General features: G+C 58.1%; 2 protein-coding genes across 2 annotated transcripts; both read right to left on the bottom strand.

Annotated features, from left to right (window-relative positions):
• Window positions 1–360: 360 nt before the first annotated feature.
• Window positions 361–6,307, bottom strand: CTRC (chymotrypsin C). Its single transcript, XM_011227696.3, has 8 exons — window positions 6,169–6,307; window positions 4,952–5,043; window positions 4,758–4,855; window positions 3,792–3,914; window positions 2,888–3,024; window positions 1,939–2,084; window positions 971–1,123; window positions 361–423 (listed from the first exon to the last, which is right to left on the bottom strand). Exons 1-8 carry the CDS (start codon window positions 6,206–6,208, stop codon window positions 409–411), a joined length of 804 nt encoding a protein of 267 aa, XP_011225998.2. The 5' UTR covers window positions 6,209–6,307; the 3' UTR covers window positions 361–408.
• A 4,663-nt stretch (window positions 6,308–10,970) lies between these two features.
• Window positions 10,971–15,031, bottom strand: EFHD2 (EF-hand domain family member D2). The gene is made up of 3 exons (XM_011227704.3): window positions 14,849–15,031; window positions 13,851–13,985; window positions 10,971–12,717 (listed from the first exon to the last, which is right to left on the bottom strand). The coding sequence occupies exons 1-3, from the start codon at window positions 14,960–14,962 to the stop codon at window positions 12,586–12,588; spliced, it is 381 nt and encodes a 126-aa protein (XP_011226006.2). The 5' UTR covers window positions 14,963–15,031; the 3' UTR covers window positions 10,971–12,585.
• Between the last annotated feature and the right edge of the window lie 382 nt (window positions 15,032–15,413).

Below are 15,413 nucleotides of genomic sequence, written 5' to 3'. Positions count from 1 at the left end.
CCTTTCCAGGCTAGGGAGCTGCTCTTGGGGAGACCCCATCCTCACCTGCAGCTGGGGGCCTGAGGACCCACCAGACTCCTCTGTGGAGGAAGGATCAGGAACGGGGTGATTTGATCAGGCGACTGTCATTTACTGCCTGCGAGATGTTGGGGGGCAAGCGTCTCGTGTGTCCTAACTCCTAGCCCCTCGGGCTACCATGCGGCTTTCTGAGATTCCCTTCTGTGAGCACCCCAGGAGCTTCCCCACAGTCTAACCCGGCTGGCTGAGGCGGGCTCTCTTCGCATCCCTGGTGTGGAGAGGGGGAGCCTCTACAGAGCCTGGGACCCCGCAGGGGAGGCACACATCAAGAATGCAGGCAGCCTGAGCAGGGAAGGAGGTTTATTGGGGTTGCAGGCTCCCAAGGAGGAATCACTGCTGCATTTTCTGGAAGAGCAGAGAACAGGGTGAGGGACTTGGGTGGAGGTGTGTGTGTGTGCCCCCTTCCGGAGGGAACACTGCCCGCGAGTAGGAACAGGGGGCGTGGCAGGCAACCCTGGGTCTCGGACAAGCCAGTCTCACCTCTGCCCAGGGGGTCTGAGCCCCCTCGGCCCTTCAGACCACCGGGCAAGTGGGGCTCAGGGCACATCCTGCCCCCGGCACAAAGGCCCAGAGCCCGGGGTGACCCTCTGCTCCCCCACCACCCGTGCTGACCCCTCTCCCCCTCTGGGCCTTGCTCTCATGAGGCCACGTGTCGTTCGGGGGCACGGGTGTGGGGCCTGGGACGGAGCTGTAAGGATTTGCTGAAGCCAGCGGATGAACAGATGACGTCAGCGACTGTGCCCCTCACCGCACCCAGCTCAGCACTCAGCGCTTCCCGGATGGGCGCATGAGCGTGTAAGCACACGAGTGAGCGAGTGAGCGGGAGGGTGAAGGCACGGGTGAGTGGGGGAGGGGCGAGGGCGGGAAGAAGGGCTCGGAGATGCGCACCCACCTCTTTGATCCAGTTGATGTAAGAGGACACGCGGGTGAAGACCGTGGGCTTCTTGACAGTGTTGCAGCCCAGCGAGGAGCCAAAGCTGACGATGCCCCTCACCTCCCAGAAACCGCTCTTAGCCTGGCAGTTCAGGGGGCCGCCCGAGTCCCCCTGTGCCAGACCGGGCGGTCGTCAGCCATGGGGCTTCCCCCAGAGGCAGGCTTGGGAAGCAGGGGTTGGGGGGGGTCACAGTGGGGGATACGGGTCGGTGCTCCCTATTTTGGCCTCAGCCTATCTATGGTGAGGGAGGCAGAGGAGATGCGTTTGGGGGTGCCAGACTAGCTCGTAGGTTGCTGTGTGATCTTGGGCTAATGATAACCCTATCTGTGCCTCGGTTTCCCTAGCTGTTCATGTCACCGTGTCTAAGGCTCTGTGAGCTGCCCAGAAAGGTGAGGATGCCGGGAGCTGTATTGGAGACCTGAGATAGTGAGGAAGGTGGGAGTGGGGAGAGGGGATGGAAACAGGACAGTTTCTGATTGTTCTAGATGTTTCTATGTCAGACTCCTTAAGTCCTGTGCCTCCCTCGATGGAGCTGATGGCTTGAAGGAGCACGTGCAGAGACTTCACGGAGGCCTCTTCTATGCTTGTTAGACTCGGTCCTCACACCAGCCCTGTGCTCACTTTGTCTCCGTTTTATAGATGGGAAAACTGAGGTGCAGAGAGGGTAAGCAGCCCACACGAGATGGCACAGCTACCTAGTGGTGGGACAGGGACTCCACCTTGGATACCCATGTACCTTGGGTTCTCCTGCCCTCGCCACGGTGCTGAGGGGTAGGGGTGACAAGTTTCCCCTAAGCCTCCTGGGCCCAACCGGGGAAAGGGCTCGCTCATGTGGGTTACCTACTCCCACCCTCCTTTGCCCTCCTCACTGCCCCCTTCCATTCGGCCACCTGGAGGAGGGATGGGGCGCAGGGCCTGACACTCACGTTGCAAGATGAGATGATGCCGTCACCCCCGGCACACACCATCGTGTCCCTCACCATGCTGCCCCACCAGTCTCTCTGGGTGCACGTGGCATGATCCACCACGGGCTGCAGGCCCTGCTGCAGCTCGTCGGCAATGGGGCCGTTGGCTGGGGGAGAGGACAGAGGGTGGCCCCGAGTCAGCCAGGCAGTGCCAAGCCTTCTGGGCACAGAGGGCTGGATGGGGCTGGGGCAGGACCCAGTGAGCTCTAGCTAGACTTCATGAGAACTGCACGTGGGCCTTTAATCGAGAGGCATGACTCCGAGCCTATGGTCCCAAAGTGTCGGTCAGGACCCCTCTGTAGGTGGGGCAGGACCCCTCTGTAGGTGGGGCAAGTTCTGGAGGCAGAACTAATCTGTCGAAAGCCCTTGAGGAATAACCATGGAGTTTTCCTTGATTTGGATTCTGGGGTTTCCATGGTCAATCATTTCCTTGTAGGTCTGCGTCACATCGGTAAAGGTCTTTCTCACCCCAAGATTTTCCACGTTTTGACCTGCGTTTTTCTCTAAGTCTCCCATACTTTCCTTTATTTGCATGCAACCTTTTAATTTAGGCATACGGTTTACCGTAAGCTCTAATCCCCAACCCCCAATGGCTTATTTAGTTTATTTTGTAGTCACTTAGATGCACTAAGCATGCACCAAGGACTGTTCTAAGCACTTGACAAATTCTAATCCACTTATCCTTACAACACCCCTTCTATGCACTTGTTAGATCGCCTGCCATGTGATACATACTTAATAAATATTAGCTGTTATTATTACAAAGGTAAAAAAGGCGAGAAGATGTTTAGACAGAAAGGAAAAGTGATGGGCAAATGTGGGTGGTACACTTATTGTGGGAGCTGCTTCCTCCAGGAAGGCTCTCATGATATGCCGGGGCAGGGGGAGGGGATGGGGGTGCTGTACTCACTCCAGAGGCGGCCCCAGCCAGTGACATAGCAGGGGTAGTCTTGAGGCAGCAAGGAGCCCGCCTCCGGCAGGCAGGCCACCTGGATGGTGTCACTCAGCTGCACGGGCTCCTTGAGCTTGATGAGAGCAATGTCGTTGCTGGAAGCCAAAGCGGAGGTGGTGAGTGTGTGGGAGGGCCTTGGCGGTGCGAGGCAATGCTAAGCACCCCAGACTGTTAGCTGGGAGTCCAGCCGAAGGTGACCAGGAGTCGTCCATGAATATCCCAGACCGCCAGTTCCTTACTGGTCAAATGATTGGCTTTCTAAGGCCATGGCCCGCCCCTTAAAGGAGGCTTCTGCCTCCTGTGCCTTGGGGTCCTGTAAGGCTCTACAGGGGGAGGCCAAACCCCTGCAGGCTATGTATCAGCCAGAAACTAAAGCCAGTTGGAAATGATCAAAGAGGGGCCCTTGCAGATGAAATTTTTAATATTTTCATGTTAACAATGAAAGCTGGTGACCCTAGACAGACCCGGTTCTGCCACATACTGGGCTGTGTGACCTGGGGCATATTTCTTAACCTCTCTGAGTCTTGGGTCCTTGTCTAGGGCTACCATGAGGATTAAAGAAGTCATGGCATATGAAGTGCTTATTGCAATGTGGGCACGCAGTAGACACTCAATAAAGGTGAGTCCTTGGGGTTTTTATGCCCCATGTACCTTCTGGGAACACTTGGCCAATGATGGAGATGGGAAAGGAGTCTGTCTCCACTTAGCATTTTCCCATTTTGCATAAAGGGGTCATCTGCTGGCTGTTCTGGGTGAGGATGGGGTCCAGGGACAGGGTGGGGGCAGGCTCTGCCGCTCCATGTCAGGGACCCCTCCTTACTGCGCGCCTCCCGCCCGGGGCTGAGAGACGGTTGGCACTCACCGCACTAGGAAGGAGTTCCACTTCTTGTGGACAATGATGGAGTCCACATTTGCAAACACGGAGCCTTCCTCATCTTCCACCAGGTTGTTCTTCCCCAGGGCCACGCGGTAGGTCAGGGTGTTGCTAAGCAGAGGCAGGGGGCTGGGTCAGCGTGACGTAGGGAGGGAACTCAGGGCTTTGATGGCCCAGCCCTGTGGCCACTGTGGGGATCGTTCCTTTGCGGAGGTGAGGGAGAGGGAGTGTCTATCTGCACTGATCCTTCCCAGGGTTCAGGGTGAGGACCCTGCTTTTGGAGTCAAGTCTACCTTGATTCCTAGGTAGGTGGTCTTGGGCCTTAGGTTTCCTCATCTGTACGGCGGAGACAGTGTTGTAATCACTCTCAAGGCGGCTGCGAGGTGAGCTAGTCCGAGCTGCCATTGCTTCTTGCCCACATGATCTCCTCTCTCCCCCACCTCCCGCTCCACTCACCCACTCTGCTCCTGGCACACCCGCTTCCTCGTTATTTCTCCAACCTACCAAGTAGGCTCCCTCCTCCCGGTCTTTGCACTGGCTGTTCCTTCTGCCCGGAACACCCTTCCCTTACTTCCTTTGGGTCTTTGCCCTAATACCCCCTTTCCAGAGAGATCTTTCCCAGGCCACCTCATTTCAAATAGGACCCCTTGTACTTTTTATCCTGCCTTATTTTTCTTCACTGCCACTTGATATGTTGTATATTTGCTTCTTCAACGGCCTGTTGCTCTTTTGCCGGAACGTAAGCTCCCTGAGAGCACAGACTTTGTCCTCGTGGCACATTGGGCGTGCGCAGTAAATACCGGCTGAATGAGTAAGTGAACCACGAAGTTACTGGATGTGAGCAGCTTATTTAGCCCAGTGCCTGGAGTGTGCAGTAGGCGCTCAATAAAAGCAGCTTCTCAGGCTCCCACCCCAGGGCGATGGCGGGGCCTCCCAGGCGCCAGCCCCGCTCACCTGATGCAGTGGGCAGCTGTGAGGACGTAGTTGTTGGCAATCAAGGTTCCGCCGCATGTGTGCCTCCACGTACCATTCTTGAGGTACTGGAGAGAGATCTGGGGCGAGGTGCGGGATGGCCAGGCGTCAGCCCCGGGACCCGCACCCCGCCACCCTCTCCAGCCCGCCTCCCACCCCGGCAGCAGCATGCTTACCTGCCAGGGCCAGCTGTGGGGCCTGGCATTGTCTCCTCCCACCACTCGGGCGGATAGATTGGGCTGGAAAATGGGGACCCCGCAGCTGGAGGCTGGGGGACCCAGAAGAGGAAGCGCACAGGTGAGAGGGGCCGGCATCCCCAGTGGGGAGGGGGTGGGTGGGAAGAGCACAGACTTTGGGGCGGGGCAGACATAGGTTCAGGTGTTAACTGCACGGCTTTGGGGAAGATATCTAGCTCTCTGGGCCTCAGCTTCCCTTTCTCTGAAATGGGAAGAATGGCACTAACCTGATGAGTTTGTCCTGAGGACTGAAATTAGACAATGCACATGAAGACTTTAGTGAAAGGCTTGGAGCAGAGTGAATGTTAATACATTGAAGGAAATATAAAACTAGGGTGTGTGTGCGTGCCCGAGTCTACCTGTGTCCTTCATCCTTACCCTGTGGTCCCTTTCTAGACCACAGCATAATGGGGGGGGGTGTGAGCACCGAATCCAGGGGTCCAGCCTGTCGTAGCTGGGAGCTGTGTGGGGTGGTCAAGAGCGTGTGCTCTGCACGGAGACAGACCCGGATTCAAATTCCAGCTCTACTGTTAACCAGTCACGTGATCTTAGGGACGCTACCGCGCCTCACTGAGTCTCAGTTCCTCATCTGTAAAATGGTGGTATTGATAGGCCCTGCCTCTCCAGGATCGTATTAGCTCCTGCATGTAAAGGGCTTAGCACAGTGACTGGCACATAGTAACCATGCAGCAAACAGGAGCTGCTATGATTATTCATGACTGTTGTTGTTGTTAGCTGGAAGGACTCTTAATCAAGTGCTCACATTTGTCAAAAGAGCCAGTGAGATTTTGAGAGGTGAAGTGGCTTGTCAAGGTCCCGCTGAGGGTAAGTGACATTCAAGCCAACTTCCTTGATCCCTGTCTGGGAGAAGGCCCCCGAAAGGGGTGAGCACAAGCACCAGTCCCCAAGGCAGAGATGCCAACACTAGGAAAGCTAGGCCTTTCTGGTCCCTGGAGTAAGCCCAGGACGGGCAGTGGCTGTGTCCCCAGATCACGTCCTCAGCCCTATTCTGTGGGTATGGAGGCAGAGTTGCCGAGCAGGTGAGTGGCTTGTCTGACCTGCAGCTGGTCACCCCAGAATGCCTTTCCTGGGCCCCCTGCGCCTCTCCTTGTCCCCGGAGACTGCCGGCTGCAGCTTGTCCCCAACCCACAGCTTACCAAAGGCCAGGAGCGTGGCGAGGACAGTGACACCCAACATCCTGCTAGTGGGACTGGCGGAGGAACGAGTGGCTGTTGAGGCGGGCGGGGGACGCACTTATAGGCAGGTGTGGGGGTAGGCCCACCTGCTCAAGGCTGAGCCGCCCCTTGGGAAGAAACCTGTTCTGACAAGGCCCTTTCCCTGACCTTGGGTGGTTACTGTTTAATGTGGGCAGGAGATGGGGTTGGCTCAGAGGCATGGGTTTCCCAAATCTCCTGAGACAGCAAATTCTGCAGCTTGTGGGTTTGGGGGACCTCCCCCACCTCTCTGCCTGGAGCCTGTTCTCATCCTCTCTCCCTAACTCATTCTCTTAGTTACCGTCTATTGGGCATTGTGCCTGGCACTTCTTGCAGTCACTCGGTTGTCCCAACAACACGCAGGAGATGCTTTTATCCACTCAAGAAAGAGGAGGAAGCCGAGACTCAGAGGGTCGGCGACTGCCCAGGGTCAGCCAGTGGGGCAGCACCAGAGCCAGGGTCTGAAGTCAGGACTTCTGACACGGGGCTGGGGTTCATCCTGCAGTGGTATGCTGTTTCCTCCTCTCTCTTCCTCTCTTCTTCGTTCTCCCTCTTTCAACTAATATTGTCTGGTCTTGGGGTACCCCCTGCCTTCCTGCCCCAGATGGAGGCTGAGAAGGTGCTCAGTTGGCCAAATTCTTCCCCAGAACCAGCCCAGTTCTCTCCCTGCAAAGTCTTGGTTTCCCTTTCTCTAAAATGGGCACGTAGGACCAGATGCGTCCCGGGCTCCTGTCAGTCCCAAGGCTCCACGACTTGAATGTCAGTGTCAAGTGGCAGATCTGGGTTTGCAGTGGGGTTTGCTGTGGGTCCAAAGCACTGCGTGTCCAGAATGTCTATCCAGAGCCCTGGTGGTTTGGCGTCAGCTCGTCCCTTGTAGGGCCTTGTAGTAAACCGTTTCCCCCAAGGCCTGACTTGAGCCCACTCAGTTAGATCCTGCTCTCCCTCCCCCTTCTACTCACCCGATGCTCCTCGGAAGTCGTTTTTTGAACTGAGCCCACTGCTCAGCTAAGGAATTGTTTCCTAATAAAACAATGCAGAAAACTCTACACTCTGCTGTTAACGGGGGGTATCTGAGGGTAAGGAAGGATTCGAATTTATGTCATTGATACAGCTTAGATTCTTTTTTAAAAACAAGCATGCATTACTTTGGTAATATAAAAATCAAGACAGTTTTTGATAAAAAGAGACATAAAGACAGGGAGTGTAAGCGTATGGATAAGGGGGCCTGTCTTGCTGTGATGATCTCAGGCCCCAGGCCTGGGGTGTTGGGGATCTCAGGCTGTGGGGAACTGTCTGTTGTGTTAGAGAGGCTGGTCTGATGGCAGGGTCAGCAGCTACCAATCGACCTCAGACCCAGAGCAGATGGTGGCCAAGCTCTGCAAAGGGCCTGCCTGACCTGCAAACTGATGTGGGACACAGAGATGAGGACCGAGCTTCGTGGCAGATCTTGGGAGCGACAGGGCTCGGGCAGCAGGAGAGAAGGCTCCTGGTTGCTGGCTCAGTTAGGGACCCGGATCTTGGGCAAGGTTTTTGGGCCTCAGTTTCTCTCTCTCTCTCTTTTTTAAAGATTTCATTTATTTATTGTCAGAGAGAGAGCACAAGCGGGGGGAGCGGCAGGCAGAAGGAGAAGCAGACTCCCTGCTGAGAGGGAGCCCCACGTGGGGCTCGATCCCAGGACCCTGGGAATCATGACCCAAGCCGAAGGCAGCCGCTTCACTGACTGAGCCACCCAAGTGCCCAAGGACCTCAGTTTCTCTGGAGCAACTGGGGAAATGATGAACCAGTCTTCTACGTGTGGGCGTTTGCTGGTTTCCGCTCAGAGATAAAACAGTCTCCTGACTTGCCCACTGCTGGCCATACTCGCCAAGGAGCCTTCGCTTCCTGGCTGTGTGACCTTGTGTTAATGACTCAACCTCTCTGGGCTTCTGTGCCTTCATCCGTAAAATGGGGGTTAAACATGGTGCCACCTCTCACTGCAGGGAGTGCCTGGCGTCCAGGAAGCTCTACGTACGTGTCAGCTGCTATTCGTGCTGTTGTCTGGTTCTTACGAGAAAGCTCGAGTCTGGACATCACTGGGCCCTTTGCCTTTGTGGCCCCCTTCCTCCCTCAAAAAATACTTAAAAAGCATGTTTTATGACTGCAGAGGTATAAAGACTAATCTCATCTAAGCTGGTATCATATAATAGAAGCCTGGATTGTAGTCATTCTTTCTCTGCTGATTTGATAAGAAACTAGAGGATTTTCCTGGGCCCTAAAGATATTGTGGACCCCAGCACTGTGGCCACAGTGTGGACGGACCTGTTAGCCCTGGCCGTGACCCCTCCTTACGTCAGGTTATGTGCGACTGAGTGATGGGATGAGACTTCGGGGAACGTTCTGTGGATGATCGGAGCCTTCTCCAGGCCCTGGAGGCACCTCTGGCTGTGCCTTGGGGTAGCCGGGGACGAAACCGTGTTCTCACTGGAAGCAGCTGGGCAGAGGTGGGAACCAGTGGCAACCCCTGCCGACTTGGCCTCGATGCAGGGAGCCCTGGTCAGGGGATGCCATTACTCCAGTGGTCCCGAATGCCTCAGTTACAGTGGTGACATGTGGGGGGCTGACCTGATTTGTTGGCCTTGGTGGGTTATCAGAGCTGAAGCAGCTGCCATGGGGTGGGGTGGGGGGGGGTGACTGTCTGCAGAGGGGAGCCCTGTGGACCGGATTTCCTGGATTAACTCGATTAAAGACTTGACCATTTTGTGTGCAGAGTCTGTGAGGTGCTGACATACTGTGTACCCAGAAGCCATCTGTCCGTCCGTCCACCCATCCATCTACCCATCTATCCATCCCTCCCTTCCTCCCTCCCGCGTGCGCTGAGCACCTGCCATGCACAGACCTTGTGCTCGGGCTGGAGCTGCAGGGTTAGACCCTAATCGGCTGGGCAGGGCAGTAAGGGTTCCTCCGAGGGTCCCTGAACGAGAAGAGGTTCGTTCGGGCTGGGAGCTCAGTGGCGCTGCAGATTGAGAAAGGATTCCTTCTTGACAGATTCCATGTCCAGAATGAACTTGAGGACTTGAGGGTGTGAGAATGCTGGGATCCCATCCTCATCCCCTTGACCTCTGTGCTTTCCAGGACCCAGAGTGGGTACTCCCGGGGCCTGGGCTGCAGAGTCTCCCAGACACTCAGGGTCAGACTGTCCTGGAAAAATAATCAAGGGTGACTCGGCAAAGGCTGAGCTGCCGGAGGGGGGCCTCAGGAGACGCGGTGCCAAGGTTGGGAGTGTGGGGGTGGTGAGAGCCTGAGAAACAGGGCAGGTGCCACTGACTGGGGCCCATAGTATCTAGCGGCTGGGACAGGACTCTCAGGTGGCAGCTGTTTCTTGGGTGAGGCCACCAAGGGGCCAGCGGGGGTGAGAGGGAGAAGCTGGCAGTGCTTCTCCTTAGAACCGGATAGAAGTATTGGGGGTTCAGAGGAGGTCTGGTGGCTCACTGAGGGGTTTCAGTGTTTGGCGATGGGGGCCGAGAGGATGGGGCCTGGGAGGGGATGGAGGAACCATGTACTTTCCCACTCTCGGGCCCTGAGTTACTCTGGGGCTCTTCCCTCCGCAGCCTTATCCCTGTGCCGGGGCTGGAGTGGGCGTCTCGTGCGGGCCAAAGCTAAGGGCCCCCTTCTGGCTGAGACCTGTTGTGGTGGGGGGTCCTGGCGTGGGACAGTGGGACCGTGTCTCTCACATTCCGAGGGCTCGAGGCCCACATTCATCACGGGCCCAGCGGGACGGGGTGTTCTCAAGCTTGAATTTTAGTCCTTCCCAATTAGTGTCCTCTATCCCTTTGTTCTGAGACCCTCTGAGCTCAGACGTCAGGGGTTCTGACGTTCTTCCCTCTTGGGGAAGGGTTACCAAAAGGCTGTGTTAATGATGGTGGCATCTTAGACATTGGGAGGCGTGTGGGGGTGGCATTCCCCAGGAAACACTCCAAGGACGCTCCCTGTCCTCCCCTCACGGGGCAGGTGAGGGAGCCAGAGGCTGCTGCAATACCACCCACGTCCACCTGGGGGCAGCGATGCCCAGCCTAATCCCACACTCCTACACCAGAACTCCGGTTGTACTGGGTACCTGGAAACTGCAGGGCTCGGAAGACCCTAGACACCTTAGCCCACCCTCGCTTTGAACAGATGGGGAGACTGAGACCCAATAGGAGCCTGATCCGTCCAATGCCACACAGGGAGTACCTCGGGTCTTTCCTCATCACGCTACCACCCCAGCCTGTCCTGTGTGTTGGGAGGGCTGGGGGTTGAGGTGTCTCTGCATGGGAGAGAATACTGGGGGGCTCTAGGGGGCATCCATCTGGAACCCCCTTCCAGTGCATGCCCTCCTCTGAACTTGCCTGGCAGGTGACTGGAGGGGGAGGGGGATGGGCTGTGGGCTGAGGGCCTGGTCCTGCATCCTGTCCCCCGCCCAGCCCTGTCTCCCTCCAGCCTGTGTGCCTCTGGGACACCCTCTGGGAAATAAAACAGCACCCCTCATGCCCTGGTCGTGAGGATTAACCGAGTGGAGACCCTGGTGATAGGCGGTGGGGGTCACGCCCAACCTCCCCCGTTAGGAAGAGTCTCCTCCCGGGGCCTCTGACAGGACATGGAAGCCACCTGAGCAAATGCTGCCCCAGCACCGCCAGGTGACCTTGCCCTTCCTCCCTCTCCCAGCCTCTCCCCCCCTCCCAGCCCCTCCCCTCCCCTCCCCCCACCAACCAACAAGAACCACACACACATAAGAATATAGACTTTTATCTTATTTTAGTTAAAAAAAATAATTGTACCACCAAATGAAGAAGTAGCTTTCTTTCGGGGAAGGTGAGAAGGGAGGGGAAAAAAAGCAGTAAGCCAAAGAAAAAGAACTTTTTATATTCATCTGTATAAACACATCCGCTAAGGCAAACGCAATCCAGGGCCAAGGCTGCTGCACTGGGGTCAGTACCTCCTAATTTCTGCAGATTCTAAGGCCAAAAAAATAAAACCTCTGCAAATCCAACAGGAGTTTTGTGGACTCTTGGGGCATTTTACTAAAATAAAGAGTTATCAAGTTTAAAAAGCAGTGACGTCATGACACACACCGAAAGTTGCATAACCGTGGCCTTGATGGCCATTCACTTGTTTGGACTGGGTGACAGGCATAGTTTCACGACACGGCAACGGACACAGACGCGCACACACGGACACGCACGCACGGAAGTGAGCACACTGGAAGCCGCATGGGACTGGGCTGGTGGCACAGGCTTGGCCGTCGCCTGTCTGGGGTTGGGCACAGGGAGGGCTGGGGTCCCCATGCTTCCTCGCGGGGGGGGGCTGTTGACGGGACAGGTCCCGTCGCTGGTGACAAGGCGGTGCCCATCACTTGGGGAAGGATGGCATGAAGGGGCCAAGCAAGGCCCTGCTCCCCACCGCCTGGTCCGTGCAAACCACTTAAAGCACTTCTTGGACGTGCCCTGGAGAATGAAGCCGGGTGCTGGTTTCCTTCCCCGTGAAGGGGCCAATCCCTCCTCCCCACCCTGCTCTCTCCAGAGCCCCTGGGACCCTCACGTGGTTCCAGGGAGACTAGGGAGTGGCGCTTCTTCCCCCAGAGCCTTCCCTGCCCATGATCCATGGCACGGCCGGCAGAGTGTGGGCCCGTGAGGTAGATCGGCACAGCTGCCCCCTCACCCTGCCTGGCTGGGTCCCAGAGCGCTGGGGCCTCCGTGGGAACATGGGGTGCAGGGGCCTGGGTCCCTCTGCCAGAACAGAAGCCCCCCCCCCCCCCACCAGCAGAAAGAGGAGGCAGGGCTGTAGGAACAGTCGTCGGGGGTGGGGAGCCCTAGTGCCTCTGATTAGCCCCTCGGTCCTGCTCTACTGGAGCCAGAGCCCCCCACATTCTTGCCGCCTGTCCTCCCCCAGGCTTGGAAGCGGCTCGGAGGGCTCCAGGGGCAGCGCGGCCTGCAGGTTCAGGGCAGGTGGCCGCTGGGCTGGGCAGGGAGGAGGAGAGCGTGCGAGGGCAGGCACCCGGGGCAGGGAGCGCCCCAGGGCCAGGGGCTGGGCTCAGAGCACTGCAGCGCTGGAGCTGGAGCGGGCAGAGGGCGGCCGGGGGCGAGAGACACGCAGGAATCGCAGGAGAGGGCTGGGCCAGGCAAGGAGCCAGCACTGGTGGCCCGGCCTCGGGAACAGGGGAAGGGAGCAGGGGGCGCCGGGCCACCTGGGGCCCCCCTCAGCTGGCTCCGTTCACAGACTTTGTAGGTTTTCAGTGTGGTCCCTTTAGACAGAGCCCGGGACTCAGGCTTGGCCTCCAGTCCGCCCCCGCTGCTGGCTGGACCGGGCGCCAGGGCCGGGGCCGCGCAGTCAGGCCGCAGCCCCTTGCTACTTGAAGGTGGACTGCAGCTCCTTGAAGGCCGCCTTCCGCTGCTTCATCTCCTCCGCCTGCTTCTTCCTCTCCTCCTGCTCCGCCTTGATCTCCTCCTCGAAGCGGCTGGACACGTTGATGGCCTGGACCTGCGGTGGAGTCGGGGCGACGGGGTCAGGGCGGGAGGGGTGTCTGTGCCGCCACTGTGGGCTCTTGGGCTCCCAGTCCCGCGACTCTCCCCCTGCCTGCCCGCTACCGCTCTGCCTCTTGCTAGCTCTGGCCGGGGGCCAGGGGCCTCGCTGACCTCTCTGAGCCTCAGTTTCCCATGCATAACTGACTTGCGAATTCATTGAGTGGATCGGAAGCCAGATCACATTCGGTGGCTGCTGCCTAGAGTGAGCCCTGTAAGTGCGAGCTTCCATGTTGCTCCTTTTTTTTTTTTTTTTTTTTTAATTTTTACTTATTTCTTTGGGGGTGGGTGGAGAGCACGAGCTGGAGGGAGGAGCAGAGGGAGAGGGAGAGGCACACCCCCCTGAGCAGGGAGCTGGACACAAGGCTCGATCCCAGGACCCCGAGATCATGACCTGAGCCGAAGGCAGATGCTTCACTGACTGGGCCGCCCAGGCGCCCCCTGAAGTTGCTATTCTTATCCTGCTTCCTGTCCCGGGAAGCCCAGATGCATACCAGGTCCCACTGATGAACCCTGGAACATCCCATCAAACCCAGAAGCCCAGAGGGAGGCGGGAGGTGGCCTTCAGAAGCCATGTTCGTAGTTAACAGGGGGAGAGGGAGAAACAAGGAAAAGCAGGTGCCCCGGGAGGTCAGAATCCACGAGCTATATTCCCCCTCCATCTAAGTGTGTACAGCTCCGGGACGGTGCCTCTGGGGCCCACCTCCCCTCCAGGCCCAGGGCTGGTGGGGCTGGGCTCTCGGAGAGGCCCATGGGCCAATGCGCTGTGTTTCGGGGCCTGCTCTGCCATTTCCCGGGCCCACATTTCAAGGACTAGTCCTTTGGGGGTAGTGGTTCGGCGGGCCAGGGACAGAAAGGAGACGCCAGAAGGGATCCCAACCTGGTTGGAAGGGGACAGAAGCCAGGAGCGCTGTGGGCCTCGCCCAGGCCAGCCCTGGCGTCAGCGCCCCGTCTCCTGTCCGCAGTCTCAGCAAGGCCACGACGGTGAGCACTGACCCTGGGGATAACTCAGAGTCCTGTCCTCCCCAGCCTGGGCACTCTTGTCCTTGAGCGCCCCCCACCCTGGGCTCCACATGGCCTCAGGATCCTCACCTTGGCCTCGAAGAAGCTTTTGGCCCCCTTGACGCCCTCAGTGGAGACATCGATCTCGGAGAGGCGGGCGAGCACGTGCAGCCCGCTGTCCTCCTGCAGCTCCCCAGCCGCTGCCTTGCGGAAAATCAGGAGGAACTGCGATAGAGAGAAAAGCACGTTGTCGGAGGGCCAAGGGGCCAGAGGTCTGGGCTCTCTCCTGCCATGCTCTAGGCCTCGGTCTGCCCATCTGTACCATGGGAGGCAAGGTGACCCATCTCCTGCTCTCCCAGGATCCGGGGCTACCGCAGGCCAGTGTGCCCACACTCGGCTCCCAGGAAGAGCCCCAACCTACCTCGTATCTTTGTCTCCCCTGTTCCCCAAACCAATTTACTGAGTCTGAGTCCTCAAGGTATAGGATTGTGCCCATTTTACAGACTGGAAGACTCAGAGACAAGGAAAAAAACCTGCCCCGAATCTTACCAGCAGGAGGTGACAGAAGAAGGGTCTGAACCCATGCCCTGACTCCACACCATCATCGGGCACGGCCTCCCCACCGCCGTTCTCTTGCCCTGCCTCCTCTCGGCTTCTTGCTAGTTTGTCCAGGGAGGCCACCACGGTCATTCACCCGAGGCTGCCTGGGGTCTGGCACTGCTGTTTTCTGGCCGTGAGCCTCCATTTCCTCCTCCAAGGAACAGGCTTGCTCATGGCTCCCGCCCCAGAGTGAGGGCGGACCGACACCCGGAGCGTGAAGTCACCCAGCGCAGAGCCTGGCCCGTCTCGGACGCAGGGCATGTCACTCCCTCCCGTCCCCCTCGTCTCCTGCGTCACAGCACCCTGCCCTTTCCCTCTCTGGGCATCTCCCCCTCTGTATTCCAGGACCCCAGGAGCACAGGGCCTTCCCCTGGATTCCCAAAGCCCCCCAGAGTCAGGTGTACAGAAGTCACGCAGTAAGTGTCGACCCCGTGAGGGCATGGCTGTCCCTCCCTCCTCGCCCGCGGCACCACGGGGAGTGGGCTCACCTCCCGGAAGCTGAGCTTGCTGTCAAAATCTTCATCTACCTCCTTGATCATGTTCTTCAGGCCCAGGTGGGTCTGCGGGGCTCCGAGCTTCTCCATCATCAGCTTCAGCTCCATCAGGTCGATGAAGCCGTCCCGGCCAGCGTCGTACCTGTGGGAGCCAAGCGGAGGCTGAGGACATCCCGACGGGTCAGAGCACCGAGGGCTGGACTGCGAGGAGCCTGTCACCCTATTGCAGCTGGAAGGGACCTCGGTCCAAGCGAAGTCCCGAGGTGTGGCTACTGCTTGGTTACCTCTGATGACGAGTAACTCCCTGTATGGCCTGCGGCCTCTGACACGTTCGTTGAACAGCGCTAAGGTTTGGACCAGTGCGATGCCTAAGGAAGCGGAAGCCACAGCCTGCCTGTCCTGGACGGGAACCAGCAGGGAGGAAGAATTCACGACACTGCGGGGGTACGGATTGCGGGGGGGAGGGGATGACTCTGATGCTATCTCCAGGGCCAGCCTGGCATCTCTACTGGCCCCCTCTCCCCCACTCCTGCCTCCACCCAGGAGAGAGGCAGAAGGT

The sequence above is a fragment of the Ailuropoda melanoleuca genome, chromosome 11 (genome assembly GCF_002007445.2).
Source record: "Ailuropoda melanoleuca isolate Jingjing chromosome 11, ASM200744v2, whole genome shotgun sequence".
Lineage (NCBI taxonomy): Eukaryota > Metazoa > Chordata > Mammalia > Carnivora > Ursidae > Ailuropoda > Ailuropoda melanoleuca.
Note: the sequence above shows the minus strand (reverse complement) of the source record. Positions and strands in the feature narration are given on the sequence as shown.